Raw genomic sequence first — 19,589 nt, forward strand, 5'->3', positions numbered from 1 at the left:
CAAAGGTTACAACATGACAACATGTGGCCAAAGACACTATGTTCCAAATGTTCTACAGAGATAAAAAGCAGGCTCCGTTTTTATCCTTAATACTTAACACTTTTTTAACACATCATCACAAAGATGATGTGATGATTGTGATGATGGAGATTTTATAGGTCGTCTTCTTGTTTTTTTCAAAACTTTGCCAGGATAATTTTAAGACTTTACAACACTGAAATGCTTTGTGAAGTCATTTCAGTTTTCTAAAACATGTTTTCAGAAGCAAATAAACCCCATTTTTCAGTAGTGTTTTTCACTTGACAGTTTGCAAACAGAACTTCTTCATTATTTTATTTAAAGATGAGTTTTGATGGTTCCTAAATAAAATGTGTTTTCTTTTCCAGTGCAAGCAGGCTTTTCATTTTCTTGTCTATGTGGCATTGACTATGTAGTAAAACTTTCATCAGGTTTCAAGTTTAATTAATTTTTAAATAAATTGTGAATACAAACAATGCTACTAAACACAATAATTGGGAAATAATAATAAATAAATAAAGCTATTAATTAAGGAAATAATTGAGTTTATGAATTTTCTCACATATCATTAACTGGGTCTTCTGAAAATCAACCAGTTTGTTTTGTATCAGCTATCTTGAAGTTCAAATAACATGTATCACAGAATTATAGAATGTCAAGGGCTGGAAGGGACCTCAAGAGACCATCCATCCCAACCCCCCTGCCAGAGTGGTATCACCTATACCAGGTCACACAGGAACGCATCCAGGTGAGTCTTGAATGCCTCCAGATAGGGAGACTCCACAGCCCCCCTGTTCCAGTTTCTGTCACCCTCACAGTGAAATAATTCTTCCTCCTGTTTCCATGGAACTTCCTATGTCTCAACTTCCACCTATTGCCCCTTGTCCTGTCATTGGGCATTGCTGAGAAGAGCCTGGCTCCATCCTCTTGGCACTCACCCTTTATGTATTTATAAACATTAATGAGGTCACCCCTCAGTCTCCTCTCGTCCAAGCTGAAGAGCCCCAGCTCTCTCAGTCTGTCCTCATAAGGAAGATGTTCCATTCTCTTAATCATTTTTGTGGCTCTGCACTGGACTCTTTCAAGCAGCTCCCTGTCCTTGAACTGAGGGGCCCAGAACTAGACACAGTATTGCAGATGTGGCCTCACCAGGGCAGAGTAGAGAGGGAGGAGAACCTCTCTGGACCTACTGACCACACCCTTTCTAATACAACCCAGGATACCACTGGCCTTCTTGGCCACAATTGCTGGCTCGTGGTCAACCTTGCATCCACCAGGACCCCCAGGTCCTTTTTCCCTTCGCTGCTCTCCAGCAGGTCAGTTCCCAACTTATACTGGTACATGGAGTTGTTCTTTCCCAGGTGCAAGACTCTGCACTTGCCCTTGTTGAACTTCATTACATTTCTCCCTGCCCAACTCTCCAGCTTGTCCAAGTCCCACTGAATGGCAGCACAACCCTCTGGTGTGTCAGCCACCACCCAGTTTGGTGTCATCAGCAAACTTGCTGACAGTGAACTGACAGATCATCAATGGGCTTGAAAATGGGGCATTAAGTCTACGCTTATGCTCTTGCTTGTTTCTAAAACTAGATTTAATAGCATGTTTTACTCCAGAAAATCAAGGAGGTGTTGGGATATACCTCAAGTTCCTGCCATAGATCTGAAAAGCCTAATTTTAGGCTCTTAGAGTAGCATTTCAATTACCATTTAAATGCATTTGAAGTGAGAGCTGCCTTCTGAGTGTGAAGACATACCTTTTTTTCTCTTTCAAAAGCTTTTTCCCATTCTACATTACAGTGAATTTTAGACTACTGAGTACTTCAAGATAGCTGAGAAAAAAAAGCCAAGAATGTTTTCTCCTCATAACCACTTTCTTTGACAGTTACTGGAGATGCTTGAAACATGGGAAAGCCAAAATCCCTGTTAATTGTTTTGATGTATGATCCCTCATCTTCTCACTATGTAAACAGCAAGCCTTTACCTCATTTTTATTAGGTACTGAGAATAAAGTAAGCACTTAATAACTGGCCAGTAAGATACTCAGTTGGGTGTGGGAAGTCTGTAGCCAGTGAGTTGTACTAATGTTGACTTGTTTATACAAAGCAGAGCAGCTCCAACTAAAGAGTCTGAATGAATTGCACTGTGTAGCATCCCAAACCCTAGTTATTACAGTATTCAGTTGAGCTTTTTAAGACTGGTATTCAAATATCTGGACCGAATCACACAGAGCAGGTATTGGCCCTTTGTCTGTTTGCCTTGTCTTGTGCAGCTGAGATGCTGTTCTAAACAGCTGGCTCATTGACCAGAGCGAGGGGCAGGAATCATGCCTAATTCTGACACAGCTTCCTTCACATTACAGAAAACAGCCCTTTCATGGGTAAATTCTCTGTATCAATGAACTGCCCCTGTCTGGATACAAACCATTTTCACAGACATATTGCCAGACAGTTTATCCTAAGGCACATTTGATGCTATGAAAACATTTCTGAAAATCTCATTTCTGTGTTTTCTTGAACCACCTGTCTTCTGCTGATAGAGTAAGTGATATACCCATATGAAAGTAAACCAGAAAAATGGCTTCCCATTACCTTGTATAGAATTGTGGGTTTTTTTCAAAGTGTGTTCTACTGGAGTTAAGCAATTAACTTCTAACTTTGTAAGCTGAACGTGGAGTAGAGTTGCTTAGATGTAACTTGCGTGAGTCCTGTACTGCCTCACCTATGATAGGTGTTGATTGAAAATGTTTTGTACAAGCAAGACTACAAACCTTCTTAAACTGTTTTTCTGTTTCTGTGTCACAGATAGGAAATGGCATTTGAAACTTAAAGCTTGTGGCTGATGAGTTTAATTTAAATGAGCTGCTGTTTGAAACAGATAACACTTTCATGTTAGTAAATTAATGGTGTGGCAAAAGGAAACTCAAAGATGCTTCCACCTATAATAAAAAAATGATGCTCTCTAGAATTCTAATATTTTACCATGTGATTACATTACCTAATCTTACTCATTTTATTACATGAAACATAGTAAAATGTTTCCTCTGTGCATTAACATAAATGTAATTTCAGACTTTATACAAATCTTTGTGCAAAAATTCCAAAGAGCTCTGGAATCATATCAATACACTCTAATAAAATGGCAGCTGTCACAATCAAAGCATAGAAGTAAAGCAAGGCTTGTGTGAGAGGTAATATCCTTCCTTTGACAAATGGGTGTATCTGGGAAAAACAAACTAGGGCTGGTTACATTCACAAAAATGTTTTTCATTTTTCTAAGTAAAATGAATGTATAAAAATGTAGAATAAACAATTCCAGTTTTGCAGTGTCTGGTTTCTTTAGTTCACCAGGCAGAAGGACAAGGATAAACTAGAATAATTTACTGGGAATGTAAGGTTCTCAAAATGGGCAGTATCTGCTCTTGATAAGCATTTATGAGCCAGTCTCAACATAAAGTCCAACACTGAGTCCCAACATAGCCAGTTCCAACAAAGAGTTCCCTTTGCTATTCCTAGTTTGAAACAGAACATTTCATTACTTGTGATTTCAGGAAGGCATTTCAGAACTGGAAGTTACTGGCAAAGAGAATCACAGAATCATGGAGTGGTTTAGGTTGGAAGGGACCTCCGAAGGTCACCTAGTCCAAGCCCCCTGCAGTGAGCACAGACATCCTCAGGTTGCTCAGAGCTTTGTTGAGCCTGACTTTGGATATCTGCAGGGATGAGGCCTCAACTCCCTCCCTGCACAACCTGTTCCAGTGTTCCACCACCCTCATGGTAAAGAACCTGTTCCTACCATCCAATCTAAATCTCCTCTTCTCTAATTTAAAACCATTTTCGTCATCCTAGAACTCCACGCCTTTGTACACTGAATTAATTACCCATTTTTTTCTTACCACAGGACAGAAATCAGAAAAACACTAGTGATGGCAGGGGTTACTTTTAAAAGATAATGCAATATGAAGTTTGAATTAAAAATAATTTTCTTCTGATGGGTATTTAATTTCAGATAATTAAGTCTTTTTGATGATAATCTACATTGATAGACCTTCTCCCACTTATTTATGCCTGTGAAGCATGCCATGGCAAGTATAACACTGAAATCTGGCAGTAGTAGTATCTCTACCACAGTTTTGTCCATATCAGGGCGAAAATGCTACATTTTAGTAAAATATGTACAGTGTAATTAGTTTTCCAAATACTCTGGGGTATTTGTTGTGTGTGACTTCTAGAGCATGCTTGTATTAGCAGTTTGCTTCAGGAGCACACTTTTGAAGTGGATCCTCCAGTTATCTCTCTGCCTGCCCTTTGGTTCACAGCAGGGATAGATTCTGGGGTGCACAAGTGAGATTTTTTCTGAGTGCAACTGAAGTGGAAGCTGCTTTCTGGAATCTCACCTAGGAAGCTGCAGTAGTGGATGGGTGCTCACTTCAGCACAAATACTGTGAATATGGGGTCCTCAGCACCAGCTGTGTCACTCTGTGATGCTGCACTACCCCATTGCACTGCAGGACCTGCTGATAAAGGTAGAGCCCTGCTTTTCCTCTTTGCAGAGCACTGTGCTAATGGGGCAGAAGGGCAGTGGCCAGTTGGAGGTTTAAATCCATGCTGCTCCAGAGAACCCCAGTTTCACCAGCAGAACATCTGTCCCTTACACTTGCTTAACTGCAAAAGTGGTGTTGACACCAAGCAACAGGCAGGCTAAATATTTTATTTCAAGTGGTTGCAGAGTTGCTAATTTTTGACAGATTTAGTAACAGAACCCTTCTTAATTGAAACAAATGAAATAAAAAGTGTTGGCGTTTGCATATGAACATCTGCAGTAACATTGTTCTTTATAGTTATTGTACACTGTGGGATAGTATGCTTGGTCAGTGCTGATTCTGGGATTAAAAATTGTGGATAGTGTTTATCTTGATGGATGATTGCCAAGGCAATCAGCTCCAGTTCAGGCATGTTCTGCAGTGGGGCAGGGGATCACAGCAAACAGGAGAGGGTTCCTGAACTAGGGAAATGCCAGGGGAGTACAGAGACCTTCTAGAAGCCAGCAGCTCTCACAAGAGTGAGCAGCTGATGAGGAGGAGCATGGCCATACCTCCACTCCCACAAAAGGCAGCCCTCGGCAGCAGCAGGTAGTAGGAGCACTGTGAGCACAGGGCTAGCAAACAAGGGCATGGGGGATGGATAAGGGTGTGGCGGTTCACATGGCAGCTCATGAGGCAGTGTCTCTTTGAAGGTAGGACCTTCCACTGGCCAAGTGAAGAGGCTTGAGGTATACATTACCTAGCAACCAAGCACCCTTCTGTGACCATCTGCACAGGTCAAAGGCATTCCTTCTACCTGACCTTCAGGGCAGAATGGTGGGCACTTGTTTAAGAGTAAAGGCTACAGCTCCAATTTGAGGGGTTCTACAACATCTGCTCAAAAAGTTGCTGATGCCTGCACCCAGACAGAGTTGCTGAAGGTCCAGACCTCATACGGGGGGAAGTCCCTAGGTGACATACTTACCTGCAAAAGGTGTGTACAGCTGAAGACCCTCATGCAGCAGGTTGCTGAGCTGCAGGAGTGGTGAGAAGGATGCATAACATGAGGGAGGCTGAGAAGGAATTAGATAGCTGGTTCCAAGTGTAGTCTGCAGCAAACCCACAGCCCACGAACAAACAGCCAAAAAATCCCCCATCAACATACACAGAACTGAGGCAAGCCAATAATGCAAGAGAATGGAAGCTTGCAATGTCAAGGACCTGAAGAAGGAAGAGACATCCTCTGAAGCCTGAGGTACCCTTGCTTCAAGACTCTTCAGACTGAAGAAAGGACCCAAGGGCAAGTGTAGGATCCTACAGCTAGAGAGGAATAACCTCATGCATCAGTATAATTTAGGGGCTGATTTACTGGAAAGCAGCCTGCAGAAAAGGACCTGGGAATCTTGGTGGATAAACAGTTAACCGTGAGCCAGCAGCATGTCCTTGTGGCCAAAAAGGGCAATGGTATCTTGGGTACATTAAGAAAGGTGTGGCCAGCAGGTTGAGGGAGATTATTTTTCCCCTCTACTCTGCTCTAGTGAGGCCACACCTGTAGTATTGTGTGGGTTCCCCAATTCAAATGAGACAAGGAGCTACTGGAGAGGGTCCAGTGGAGGCTACAAAGGTAAGTTAAGTTTGTGTCTGGGAGGGAATTTGATAGTGGAGGAGGGGAGTACTGTCATGGTTTCTGTAAGATGATTCAAGAAGCCTCTTTGTCTCCAAGTCAGACCCATATCTGACCAAGGCCAAGCACCTCTGTGCTAATGTGTATCTCTGGAGACATACACCCTTTTACAGGGTGCAGTCCTGAAGCAACAAACTTCTCCAGCACAGACATCTTCAGGATCAGTCCACTGCTCCAGCATGGCATCCTTCACAGGCTTTATGTGGGATTCTGCCCCACTGTTTATCTCTGAGGGCTGCAAGGACTCAGCATGCCATCTCACTGTGTGCCAACGGGGCATGGCTGCTCCAGCGTGCCTCCTCCACTCCTTCCTCACTGACTTTGGTGTCCATATGGGTGTCTCTACCAAGTCCCACTGCTCTCCAAAACAAAGGAAAAAAAAAAAAGGAAAACAACAGATATTCCCTTCTTAAATATATTATCCCAGAGACAATGATTGGCTCATCTTTGGTCACAGATGGGTTTTGGATGTGGGGAGCTTCTTCAGTTTTCTTTTGGGAGCCATGCCAGTAGGCTACTCCCCCACCATCAAGCCCTCCCCATGCCCCACAACCTGGCACAAACTGCACACAGTTTTAAAATAATCTGCTTAGTGGTATTTATGTGTGAAAGTCTGATGAAAAGCTCTCAAACTGCTGTGTCCTACAAATCCAAGAGCTACTTGTGACTAAGCACAGGTAGAGTTTTTTCTGGTAGTTTTTTTCTAGTCAAATGGCAAGATACTGCTTTTTGCCTCTTGGAAAAGACAAAGTGAAGACGAGGAAAATAGCCAAAGTTTGTCTTTCATCTCTTCAGATCTTAGCAGAACTCTTGCTATCTGATCATCAAAGCTGTAGCTTCATCAAAGATTTGGCAGAGGGTCATGCATGACTAGAAGATTCTAAATAGTGCTAACAATGAGCGGCTCAAACTAGCTGGTAAACTGAAGATAGTACTCTCTTCCCCTTATGGATGGTTGTGCAAAAAATTGTATTTAATAGTTGAGCAGTGAAAAACTCCACTTTCACTATGTAGTGTTTTGAGAAATGAGGTCCCATCACAGACCAGAATTTGTTTACAGTACACTTTGCCTTCCTGATTTAGACATGAAGAATCAGGAGACTCGGATAGGAAGTGGTTCTTATTTCCAACATTAAATGATCTGTGAACATGTATACGTTTCTTAGCTTGTTCAGTTTTCAACTCAGTACAGACAAGTATAGAGTAAAATTTTGTGATACTGCACTGGGGCTTCAGGAGGATGAGTCAGAGCCTCATGGACTCTGCACAGGGAATTCCTGCTGTGAGAGGTAGGACATGCAAAACAGCAGAAGAGGGTACAAGCCCAGCATACTGATTTAATAAAGAGGCACAGGCAAGCCAGCCTTTCAGTTTGAGCTGCCTTTGTCACAGCCCAAAACGTCACTGAGTGATGAGAGTACATGCACTTGCATGAGCAGTTTACAGATACAGGTAGGAAAACCTTTTACCCGAAGGTCAGCGATAATGATTTTATTTTGGAATCAACATAAAACTAAATGATGTGGCCCTCCCTCCCCCTGAAATAAAGTCAGAAAGTCTTAGGTTTACATCAACACTTTGATTGTAGTAGGTTGCAAAGCATGAGTATTCCCTTCCTCTCCCTTTCTGGCTCAGTCTCTCACAGCTCTTCCCCCAGAGCCCAACTTTGTGTTTCTGAGAAGTCCCATCTGCTGCTCTGGCACACAGTGCTCTCTCACAGCAAGGGCTGCATGGGCATGGGATGGCACTTGTGATGTTTCAGATGGCAGTGGTGGGATTCCCCTTTGGGCAGACAGATTGCAAGCCCTAGTATGGCAGGCAGTCTGCACACTAAGCTGCACAGGCTTAACTGTGAAGTTCCTTACTACATTTTTGGAAAAGGAGTTTCCAAATAGCTGAATTCTGATGAATGAAGGATAGTTAAGGATCTATAAAATTATTGATGTGTCTTAACACAGTTACACATTCAGAGAATAACTGCATTGTAGATCCCAGGAACAAGTGGCCTTTTTTTTCCTCCACAAACAAATTTGGGATCATCCTATTCATAAATTGAAGTTCATTAGCTCAACATTGTGCAGTTGCAGGACAAAGGGGTAAGAAATATGGACAAGTCAGCCAGAGCAAGGACGATGTGTGCAGTAAAATGAGAGTACTGGCAAAACACCACTGTAAAGGAAATGGAAACATGCTTGGAATCACTGGGAAAAGTCATCTTTACTTTTGCCACTGTTGAAAGATGTCATCCATCAAGTAGCCCAGAGTGTAGTAGTGGGGAAAAAAAAGGTGATGGGAACATGTGGCTGGTGAATTTGCCCACCCTCCAAGTGCATTCCAAACAACTTTTCTAGGGGTAGGTTGTTCGTACTTCAGGGCATGATGACTTAGTTCTTGATCACTAGGATGGCAGTTTGGAGACATAGGTAAACTGATACCAAATACTTGTCATAGTTTGTTGAAGATGGCTCATTTCATGTGGATTATCTATACTTACCACTGATTGTAGTACTGTATAGAAAAATGAAGTGTCACAGCCTTACTCTTCCAGAAATGGTGGGTTTGCCTGATAGAGATTGCAAGGTTGGGGTTATGATCCTGTCTGCCGTGAGGGATTGTCTGTAGCCACCACCAATGACAAAAGCCTGCTCAGGTTTCTGGCTCATGTTGTACATAACCTCTTGTGGTGTGTGTGATAGATGGTAAGTGGTTGATCAGCTTGGACAAAGCTTGTGGTCAAAGAAAGTGCTGTTGTGGGAAGTTGCAGAAGTCAAAGACGTCTGGTTTGACCCTTTCAAAGTGTATCATGACGAAATTAGTGTTCTCTTGGCAAATGAGGGGCAGCAGCATGGCTTCAGTTTGGCATGAGTGACTTGGTTTGACAAATTGAAGACGAAATTCAGTTATGGCCATCGAAGGTGCAGTTTAAATAATTACCTGCTTCTTGAGAGGTTCCTGGCAGTAAAAAGTTCCTGTCTTCAAGTTTTCCCTCAATTTTGTGTAGAACAGGGGATTTTAGGTCATCACTGGCGGTGATGATAGTGATGGCACAGTACCAGCTTTTCTGGACTTACCTAATAATTGTAAATTCTCAATATGCAATTGATCTACACAGTATTTTGGGGCAGATAGTTTTCTTATTTTTATTCTTCGTAACCTTGTGTCCTGAAGAGTAAAGGCTAGGTTATAAAATGTGTTGTTGTAGCTGAATAGGTGTCCAGGGCACATAATCATTCAATACAGCATTATTGAAATTAAAATATAAATATATTTCCTCTGTGAATCAAAGAAAGAATATGCATTTCTTAATGTCCATACAGAAAAAAGGCAACCTTCTCTTGCCTTTCCCCTCACAGGCCTTCCCAAAGTAGAAGACGGAATGGTCCTACCAGCAATGCTGTGAATAGTTTGATGGGGTAGCTCTTTCTCAATAACATACATTGCAGAATAAAGGACAAACTACACCAGCCTAAATATTACAGGTTAGCTCCCACTGCTTCCTCTGATGCAAGTCGTGTCAAATTAAATACTCAGCTGCTTTCCTTAAATCCCCAGGACACTGGGGCAATGCTGTACTTTCACCAGAAATGAACTGAACTCTAACCCAGACAAACTCAGTTTATAACAACTCCAAAAGCATGTATTGAATATCTTACTGTGTTCCAGTATCATAGGTCAAAAATGCAACTGAGTGCTAATTATGCTGCTTAATGCAACTGTTTCAAAAGTCTATTTCTAACCTTTTTAAGGGTTTCGCATTTTCTTATTCTATTAGCAGCCCATTTTCTACTCCCTTCCCTCCTGCTTTGACATTTCAGAATGAATAACGAAGCAGAGCTTTAAGCGCGTATGCATTTCCTCAAGGAAATCAGCACTTGAGCACGCATGCATGCTGATGGAGCATGCATAAAAATACATCTGCCTTTGCTTGCATACATGCCAATTTCTGACCTTCCATGCATTGAACTCTTGCTCCAAAATGCAAATGCATAATTCAAGAGGACTGAAGCAGAATGGTGTTGAGCATAACTTCTGAGTACACGGTTCCCATAGCAAACTGCACATACTTGAATGGCATTTCTAAACTATCTCTGCATCAGGATATGTTGGTTCCTCAGCATGAGGATGAAGAAAATTAGTATCCCCATCAACCAGGGCAGTCTGTATGGGCTGACAGACAAGCATTAGGGACTGTGTTGTTTTTGGACAACTTATCAGCAAAAGTGGGAACATTTACCTCCATGTGAATTTCATATATGAAGGCAAAATAGGTGGGAACAAATGACTTCGTGGTCTCAAGAGACTATATGCATGAGAGGAGCATCAGAAGGGATCACCTTTCCCAAGTAAGCCCTTCTAGGTATGTGCTAAACTGGAGACTATAGAAAAGTCTGTCAGATTCAGATACTGCCAGGTGGAAATGCAGCTCAGAAAATGTTTTGGTGATAAGCAGGCTTTAATATTGCTTAGGCCTGATTAATTAAGTCTAATATGCCTCATTCATTTCTTTCTGTCCCAGTTGCTGGTTATACCTTAAAGAGATACTGTTAGGGTGTGAAATACAGTGTTGAATATAACTGAATTTATTTATTTATTAAGAACAAAAATAAATGTTCAAAGGTAAAGGGATTAGCAATCGAGTCATTTTGTGTCTCTTTATATTGTGAAGAAGTGCAGCCATCCTGCCACAGAAGAACGATGGTTAGGAGTTCAAATGTGTACATTGCTGCTTATGTATCTTTGGTTTTCCTTTCTACAAAGACACAAGCAAGGCTGATGTATAGAAGGAAATGCCTACAGACCAGTAGCCTGTGACTACTGGTGTGCAGAATGTTCTTCTGCTGTGCTGAGTATTTGTCCTGTTTGGAAGTGTCATAGGCAATATTTCTCACTCTTTTTTACGGCCCTTGGTAGCTGAAGAAAATGAAACTTTGTTGCTGTAGAAAAAATCCTACACCTTGCCACAATTACTTAGATGTGTGCGTACGTTCAGATGTTGAGGTGCCTCTGTTATAGTGCAGATTTACTGCACTGTGGCTACTGGGAGAAGCCTTGCTGCCTCTCAGATTGGGAACTAAATCTGCCTGCTTCCACAGAACCTGGAATTCAATCAGTCATCACTGCCAACTCTGAAGGATATCACCAAAATGTTGGTGGAACTGATGCAGAGCTATTTTGAGGGAATATCTTACAAAGATATTTTCTTAGATACCATGCTGCAAAACTGTATGAATTAGCCAAATGCATCTTCTGGAATTACCATAGCATTCATATGGAGGCTTTATTACTTTTGTAACTCACTCTCCAATGGGTAGATTCAGATTGGACATCAGGAAGAAGTTCTTCACCATGAGGGTGGTGAGACACTGGAACAGGTTGCCCAGGGAGGTGGTGGAAGCCTCTTCCCTGGAGGTTTTTAAGCCCATGCTGGATGGGGCTCTGAGCAACCTGACCTAGTGTGAGGTGTCCCTGCTTATAGCAGCAGGGTTGGGAGCTGGATGATCTTTGAGTTCCCTTCCAACCCTAGCAAGTTGAAAACTTGTATAAAGGACAACCTAGGAGATGCAAAGCAAAATCTTTCTACAACCCCTAGAATTTGCTAAAGATTAATTTAGTGCAACAAAAAATTATTTTATACATACATGTATGACAATTGAGCTTCACACTTAGTGTCCTATAGCTCATACATCAGAGAAAAGACTTTTCAAAGGTACTTATGTCTTTGATACCTTAAAAACGTTCTCTCAAATTGTTCACTTTAATTTCACCTAGATCATACAGTCCTTGGCAAATTATCATACCAAGGCTAATTGGTGCCCAGTAAAAAAAAGCTGCCCAGTAGAGAAAGACCAGAGGGTGTTTATCGAAGAAGACTGACAGCATCCTGGCCTATATCAGGAATAGGATGACAAGAGGGCCAGGGAAGTGACTGTCCCCCTGAACCCAGCACTGGTGAGGCCACACCTTGAATACTGTGTTCAGGTTTGGGGTCGTTGCTGTAAGAAAAACATTGAGGTCCCAGACTGTGTCCAAAGAATCTGGTGAGGGGTCTGGAGAACAAGTTTTATGAGAAGTGTCTGAGGGAACTGGGCTTATTTAATATGGAGAAAAGGAGGCTAAGGGGAGACCTCATCGCTCCATGGAATTCCCTGAAAGTAGATTGTACCAAGGTGGGTGTTGGTCTCTTCTCCCTGGTAACAAGTGATAGGATGAGAGGAAATGTCCTTAAGTTTCACCAAGGGAGGTTTAGATTGGATTTTAGAAGACAATTCTTCACTGGCAATGTTGTCAAACCCCGAAATAGGCACCCCAGGGAAGTGGTTGAATCACCATCCCTGGAAGTGTTAACAAGAGGTGTAGATGTAATGCTAAGGCGCATGATTTACCACCAGACTTGGCAGAGTTAGATAATGGCTGGACTTGATGATCTTAAAAGCTTTTACAACCAAAACAATTCTTTGATTTTAGTTTTCTTCTTTTTTTTTTTATTTTACTTAATTAGCTTTCATCTTCAATGAAAAATAGGAAGAACAAGTGTCATACACTCCAGCCTAATTTTGCAACATAGTACTAGCTACTAAATTTCTTTTACTAAGGATACAGTTGACTGCTTTCCTATTTTGAATTAAATGATTTGTTTGTACATTTAATTTTCTTCCATCTCTTTTCATCAGCAGAAAAATACTGATAAAGCACTAGTTGACCATTAGAAGACAGGTAAAATAGAATGATGCATCTTCATTACTGTCGTATCCTCTCTGAACTATGTTTTTTTTTCCTTGCAGGACAGTTCTGTTTACCCTGACCTCTGTAGTTGTGCTTGTCATCACTACTGATTGGATCAGCTGGGACAAGCTGAATCGTGGATTTCTGCCAAGTGACGAGGTCTCAAGAGCATTCTTGGCTTCTTTCATCTTGGTGTTTGACCTTCTTATTGTCATGCAGGTACACTCCTCTAATGTTTCATTCAAACTGCTGAAGCTGCCTAGTCACTCTGTTTCCTCTAGAGCAAATGGTGTTCAGCAAAGACTACGTAAATGTAAATAAATGTTTAGCTGACAATCACCATTAGCAGGGGTATTTTATAACACCATTCTCAGTCACTTTGCAAAAAAGTCTCCTGGCCTTTTATTTTGAAAACATTGCTAGTTTCTCCTCTTAGACTACCAGGTAAGAACTGCATGACTTTCCAAAAAGTTTTCTGAAAAACAAAACGACAAACCATCAAAACCAGAAACAGAATCTAGTTGTTTTGTAAATTCAAAGCTTCTCTTAAGATGAAAAGATAAATTTGGCCAAATGGAAGAAATACTTCCATGTTTCAAACATCTACAATATTAGATATACAGACATTACAGTATTTTAATAGATGAAAATTACTATTTGGTATTCTTGCACTTTCCACTTTCACATGAAGATTTCTTTACTTTGATGACAGGCCCTTGTACTGTAATGTCTTCTGCCAGCAAGGTTAACTAGGTAGATGATTCCTTGTAGCCTGCCTGACATCTGCTTCTTTGAACCTAGCTGTTAAGAAAGTAAACTGGGTCACAAGTATGTGGCCAAAAGCCTTCACATGATGCTGCACTCTACCCTTTGCGTTTGTCTGTGGTTTGAGGCTCTGTGAATAGCTCACCCAGTGCTCTGTGAAAAATTAGGTCATTTGGGCTGAAGCAAGGAAAAGGAGCATTTAAGGCCTAAGTGACTTTTGCTGTTAGTCCTAGACATACTAGACACTTGAGCTTAAGTTTAGCAGAGAGCATAAGAACTGATGGGTCGGTCCTTTCTCTCCAATATATTGCTAACTTACTCTGCTAACAAAGACTGCTTCTGAGACACTTAGTTCTTTTTGATGAGTTATCTATTGCTTGAGTAATTATCATAGAGGTGACACTGTGGTGACACTCAAATTTTAGCACTGCTGTACTGGGGCATTAAAGCTGCATGAAGTCTTACAGTTCAGTTTTAATTTCCAGTGTCCATCAGTCTTCAGTACTCACTGCTGTTCATGGTTAGAACAAGAAAGATAAGACAGGGGATACTGTTTTTCTGGTAACATTTCTGGTTCTTTCCTTTTGCTCCCTCTACATTTTACATTTTGTTTGCTGTTTCAAAAAGATTCAAGAGAATGTATAATAAATGATTGTACTTCACAGGGCTGTAATGAAAGCGTGAATGAAAGTACACGATATATGAAGCAATACTGAATTTGATATTGCATGCAGGGTAGAAAAACGGTTGTCTTCATACCAAACAATTATTAAATCATCCCTTTGACTTTGAAAAATGAAGTTCCAGTCCCTTGACCTTGGAGTTGTTGAATAGAGGGAAGAATTTTGTGTGAAACAGCCTGTAAAAATATTTCATGCTTTCACAACAGAAAGCAAAAGGCTCCTTTTAATTGCATTTTTGACTGATGCTTGTGTGATGGAATTATTTAAAGTTATTTATTTGGACTGCGCAACTAAGTTGGCATGTTTTATTTACAGTGTAGTTTTAGCATCATTGCAGTGCTACTGCAATAAAGTTGAGTCAGCAAAGTATTAAATCACCAGTGAAAACCATCAGAATCATGATCCTTTGACTGAAGCATGCTTTAGAATTACGTGTCTAGAAATTCTTTCTAAGCATATTGTCTGTTTCAAAGCTTTTGAGGCTTTTTTGTTTGGTTGGTTTTGTTTTGTTTTGTTTTTTTAAACTTCACAAGCTTTAGCAACAAAATGGTAAAATCAGAAAACAAAACAAAGAAACCAAAACACAAAAAAACCCAAACAACAAACCACTTAGTATTAAGCAATTTCTGTTTGAGACTGATGTTAAAAAAGAACACAGATGAAGTCTCATCTGATTTTTGAGTGCAGGCATTTTTCTGTCTCTCCAAATGGCAGCATTAATACTGAAAATGTGACTGTGTTTAGCAACAAAAGAAAACCAGTTTAGTCAGGAAATCCACTCTTGGTGCTGTGAAAAATAATCACACCATTTTAAAGGTCAGCTTTCTCTTCATAATATTATTAGAATTTAGTATTTACCTAAGCCCTGAGGGGGTGTAAAGCATAAGAAGGAAATAAAGGCTTGAGTGGTCCCTGCCTTGAAGAGCTACCTCTTTTCAATTAGATGTAACCCAGGCAGACATGTGAAAGTGAGAACTCAAACAGCTGAATGGTTATACACGAGCGATACTTAAGGGTATGTGCACTTTCTCACCTTTAGTTTTCATCCTGCAACAAACTCTGGTTATCTCCCGGCCTTACTCTTCAAGTGTGCAGAAGGTCCTCCAATCCAAGTGATTCACTGGATGTTCAAGAGATGGGTCACAGAGACAAACAGAGGGGTGAGACAGTGTAGAAGACAGAGATGTGTAACTAAAATGTAAATGTGAAAGTTATGATCACAAAATATTGAGGTAATTCATGAAGAAGGTTGCAGTACTGCAACAGGACCTTATGGATAGCATGGCTTCTGGCTTCTGGCTCAGGCTGTGTTCCTAAATCTTCTGCTAACCTCATTGTGACACATCATGTCTGCCCTTCCTGGAGTGAAAAAAAGGGACCCTAAATGTCTGGTTTAGATGGCTTCTGTGTATACTTCTCCACTTGATTTTAATCTCTGTATCTTTATATTCAGTGGAGAGATGAAGATATAGTTGGGGTGCTTTTAAACATCCACAGTAGGATGGCATACAGCAGGCCCTGGAGGTGCACGTTTCTTTCCACTGAAAACGAACAGACCCAGCATGGTGAGCTGACAGGAACCATCCTACACTGATTTTTTTAAAGTATAGAGTCTGCATATTTTCTCTCTGAAAAGAAACAGATCAAACTTGATCCAATGCAGGTGAGTATTATTTCATATCAAAGGATATGTGCTTGCCTATAGTAAGACAGTAAAAATCCTGCAAGCTTGCCATTTCCACACAGTGTGGAAGTGATGACGTATCACAACGGGTTTAATTTTGCCTACCCTGATAATTGTGATGGCAGCCACTGCTGTATGTAGGCATCACCATATTTTTAGCCTTAGTTTCAGACTGAGTGCAAGACCACAGAGATTAAATCTGGATATGCAGTAATGCTTTTTGAACTTTTTATTATTTTAGTAAAAACTCACATACTTAGTTATCTTTCTTTAAAAGGTAACAGAAAAGCTGTTAACTTGTTAACGAAAGGAGTAAATATGAAATTATAATCCCAATACCTCTCTTTTAGCAAGTAGACAACAACTCATGCATTAGCCTTTTTGTGTGTGTGTGTGTGATGTTCTTAGTGGCTTTGGTAATGGGTAAGGAGCCTGTGATGGGTGGATTATAAAACCTCTTCTGTCCAGGAAGATGAATAGTTTCATCTCTCTAGTATCTTTTGTGAGAGTCTACAGGTTTCTATAGACTTCTTAAACACTGTGGACTGTTTCAGCATCATTGTAGTTAGTTACATGCTGCAGCTGCCTTTCTGAGCACTTTGCAAGTCCCATGGTATAAATTCTTGTGACTCTTAAGACTTACTGCAACTTTTTATCTGACACTACAATCAGATACAATATCCACATGATTTAACAGCTAACTGAAAATACTATTTGATTCCAAAAGGAGAATTTATTCTTTAATAAACTGAAGAAATTCTGTAATGGCTGAGTGGAATAAACAGAAGCTAGGAAGCATTTATCTGTAAGATTTTTTGATAAAGCTCTTATGTGTGAATCTTTAACCAAACTAGCAAAATAATACCATTAATATCTAATGAGAATACTCTTGTAAATAAGGAGAATTTTGTCCTTGAAACAAATGAAGGTTAAAGAGAGTTAAATAGTTAATGGTATTCCTTATGACTATTGCTGAATCTCTGCTTATGTAGGTATTAGGATATCAGTAGACAGATTTTTTTAAAAATAATAACCACTTTTCAAATCTATTTTTCATAATATTCTTTGTATCCAAATTGCTTTAATGTGTAACTGCAGATCACTCCTTGCTACTGCAGTTGAAAATCAACATATTTAATGGGTGGCCTATCCGTTTTTTTGGTTGTTTGGTTGGGTTGGGCTTTTTTCTGCAGAATGTCTGGTCTTCTGAATTTGACAGCATTTTAATAAGAACTTAGATGGTTAACAAATGGGAGAAAATCCATATTTAGACTCACCTGTGTTTTTTCTTCTAGTTAATTTAACTACCATGTAATGTTCGTTACGTTTTATATATGTCATTGCTAAACAGCAACATAGAAATGTTATCAGCAACGGGGAACAGACTCTGGCCTTGTTAACAAATACATAAAGTGAGGACAGTTCCCTTTATTTTCAGTTTTACACTGATGGAGAGGCTGTTTTTATTAATATCTAGGATGATGTGTGAGCACATTAAAAAACACCACTCAGAAGATATATCAAGAAGATATAATTTACTTGAATAGTTGATTTAAATGATAGGGTAGAAATACTGTTGTTTTTTTTTTTCCCACACAAAGTGGGTAAATACTGGAGTTTTAGAGGTTTCGGAGTTGTTAGGAAACCTATTCAACTTTGCAAATGCAATTTGTGATTTTGAACTGGATTTACACTCACTAATTTGATAAAATTAATTTACACACATACAAATGAGGGCAATCCTGATTTATGCTTTAAGCAGGATAAACAGTAGAGTAGATTACCTTTGAAAAGATAAGCAAGAAATGCTTGTTCATAGGCAAAGCATAATATGCACACTCTACAGCTACCTGAAGGGAAGTTGTAGTAAGGTGGAGGTCAGGCTCTTCTCCCAGGCAATTTATGACAAGACGAGAGGGCATGGCCTGAAGCTGTGCCAGGGGAGGTTTAGGTTGGATGCTAGGAAGCACTTCCTCATGGAAAGGGTAATTAGAGGCTGGAATGGACTGCCCAAGGAGGTGGTGGAGTCAATATCTCTGGAGGTGTTTAAGGAAAGATTGGATGTGGCACTTAGTGACATGGTCTAGTTGATGTGGTGATGTTAGGTCATAGGCTGGACTTGACGATCTCAGAGGTCTATTCCAACCTCAATAACTCAGTGATTCTGTGATTTGTCATTCCTGTCAAAGTAGATCCCTTCAGCTGCACACTTGATTCAAAAGTGGTATCAAATGTTTTTATTTCCTGACCAGCAACAGCAAAAAGTACCAATGTGTAGTTTGTTGCTGAGCAAGTTTCCAAACTTTGAATGAAAGTTTCCTAAAAACCTGCTGTTCATCACAACTTCTGAAGAAGAAAGCACTTGAATGTCAAGGTGCTTTCCCTCATACCATTGCTGGGTTTTGTAACATTTAAAAACACAGTAGTAAAATACAAGAAGTTAGAAAACAGTTTTTGTACCATCTCTGACATTCAAGATTTCTGTATGTAAGTGGACACTGTGTTTTTCTATTCATATATGGGAACACAGCCATAAGGGCTGGTGCCCAGTGATGGTTTTTTCAAAGGAGTCAGGATATATCAGAATTCACCTTTAATAAATCTGACAGCAGGTTTATCTCCATTACTGGTGTCCCCAGCCATTACCACATGGCAAGGTTTTACAGGGAGCAACCATACACCCTGGACTACTTCTATTCAGATGTTCTGTGGAGTGTATCGTTCCATTCTTCACTAGCAGATTTTAGACATGCCTGTCAAACAGCATTACAAGAATGGGTAAGCATTTTGAACACATGCTTGTACTGAGCTAACTGTGCAGTGTTTGCCAAAGAACCCTACTGTGAGGGTTTGCTCTGTGGTACTGTACTTTCCAGGGCCTGTGGATCTCTGAAGGAGAAAGGGACAAGTTCAAGTGAGGTAACTTTGGGAGAAATCTTTCTATATCAAGTAATAGATTTTCCTTCCTGCAAAGTCTCTAGTGTAGGAAACACATTCTGCTCTTCCTTCGTCTTTTCTACATCCTCATCCCTCTCTCTATTGTTCCTTAGTAGCACAGATGTTAAACATTCAAAAGTAATTCTGAAAAATAACCGTGAATTAGAAGAACTAGAAGGGAACAACACTTGATCTACAGCTTTGCTTTATTTCTATTTACTATGGATTCAAGTGACAGATCTGATTACATTCCTAAACACTATTTAACCAACAAAAAGGCGTTTCTTTCTGGTTGGTCAGATACAGGACTTTCTTGTCTGTCCTAGACTTGTTCCTTTTCCTGAGGAAAAGCAGCTCCACAGCTGCTACATCAAATTTCTCAGTCCCAAGGTGCTTTGTTTTATTTCCCTGAGAGTCACGGGTTTGAGGAGTTATTAAGTCTGCTTTCTATTTGGAACAGGGAACAGTAGCTTTTCTGAGCTCTTCCGTTTGTCATATTAGATATCTATTTTCTGTTAGGTTTTCTGTATCTTCTCTATGTGACTGGTATCAAGGGAGTGGGTTATTTCCTGGCTAT

At 40.3% G+C, this 19,589-nt stretch overlaps 1 protein-coding gene across 1 annotated transcript in view; it reads left to right on the forward strand.

The window, feature by feature from the left end:
• The window catches only part of TMEM117 (transmembrane protein 117), a 207,000-nt gene that overhangs the window by 157,857 nt on the left and 29,554 nt on the right, over window positions 1-19,589 (forward strand). The window contains exon 6 of the mRNA XM_054399554.1: window positions 13,003-13,162. Within this exon, the coding sequence (XP_054255529.1) occupies window positions 13,003-13,162 (160 nt within the window). The remainder of the gene's footprint in view (window positions 1-13,002; window positions 13,163-19,589) is intronic.

This window comes from Indicator indicator, chromosome 3 (genome assembly GCF_027791375.1).
Source record: "Indicator indicator isolate 239-I01 chromosome 3, UM_Iind_1.1, whole genome shotgun sequence".
Classification (NCBI taxonomy): Eukaryota; Metazoa; Chordata; class Aves; order Piciformes; family Indicatoridae; genus Indicator; species Indicator indicator.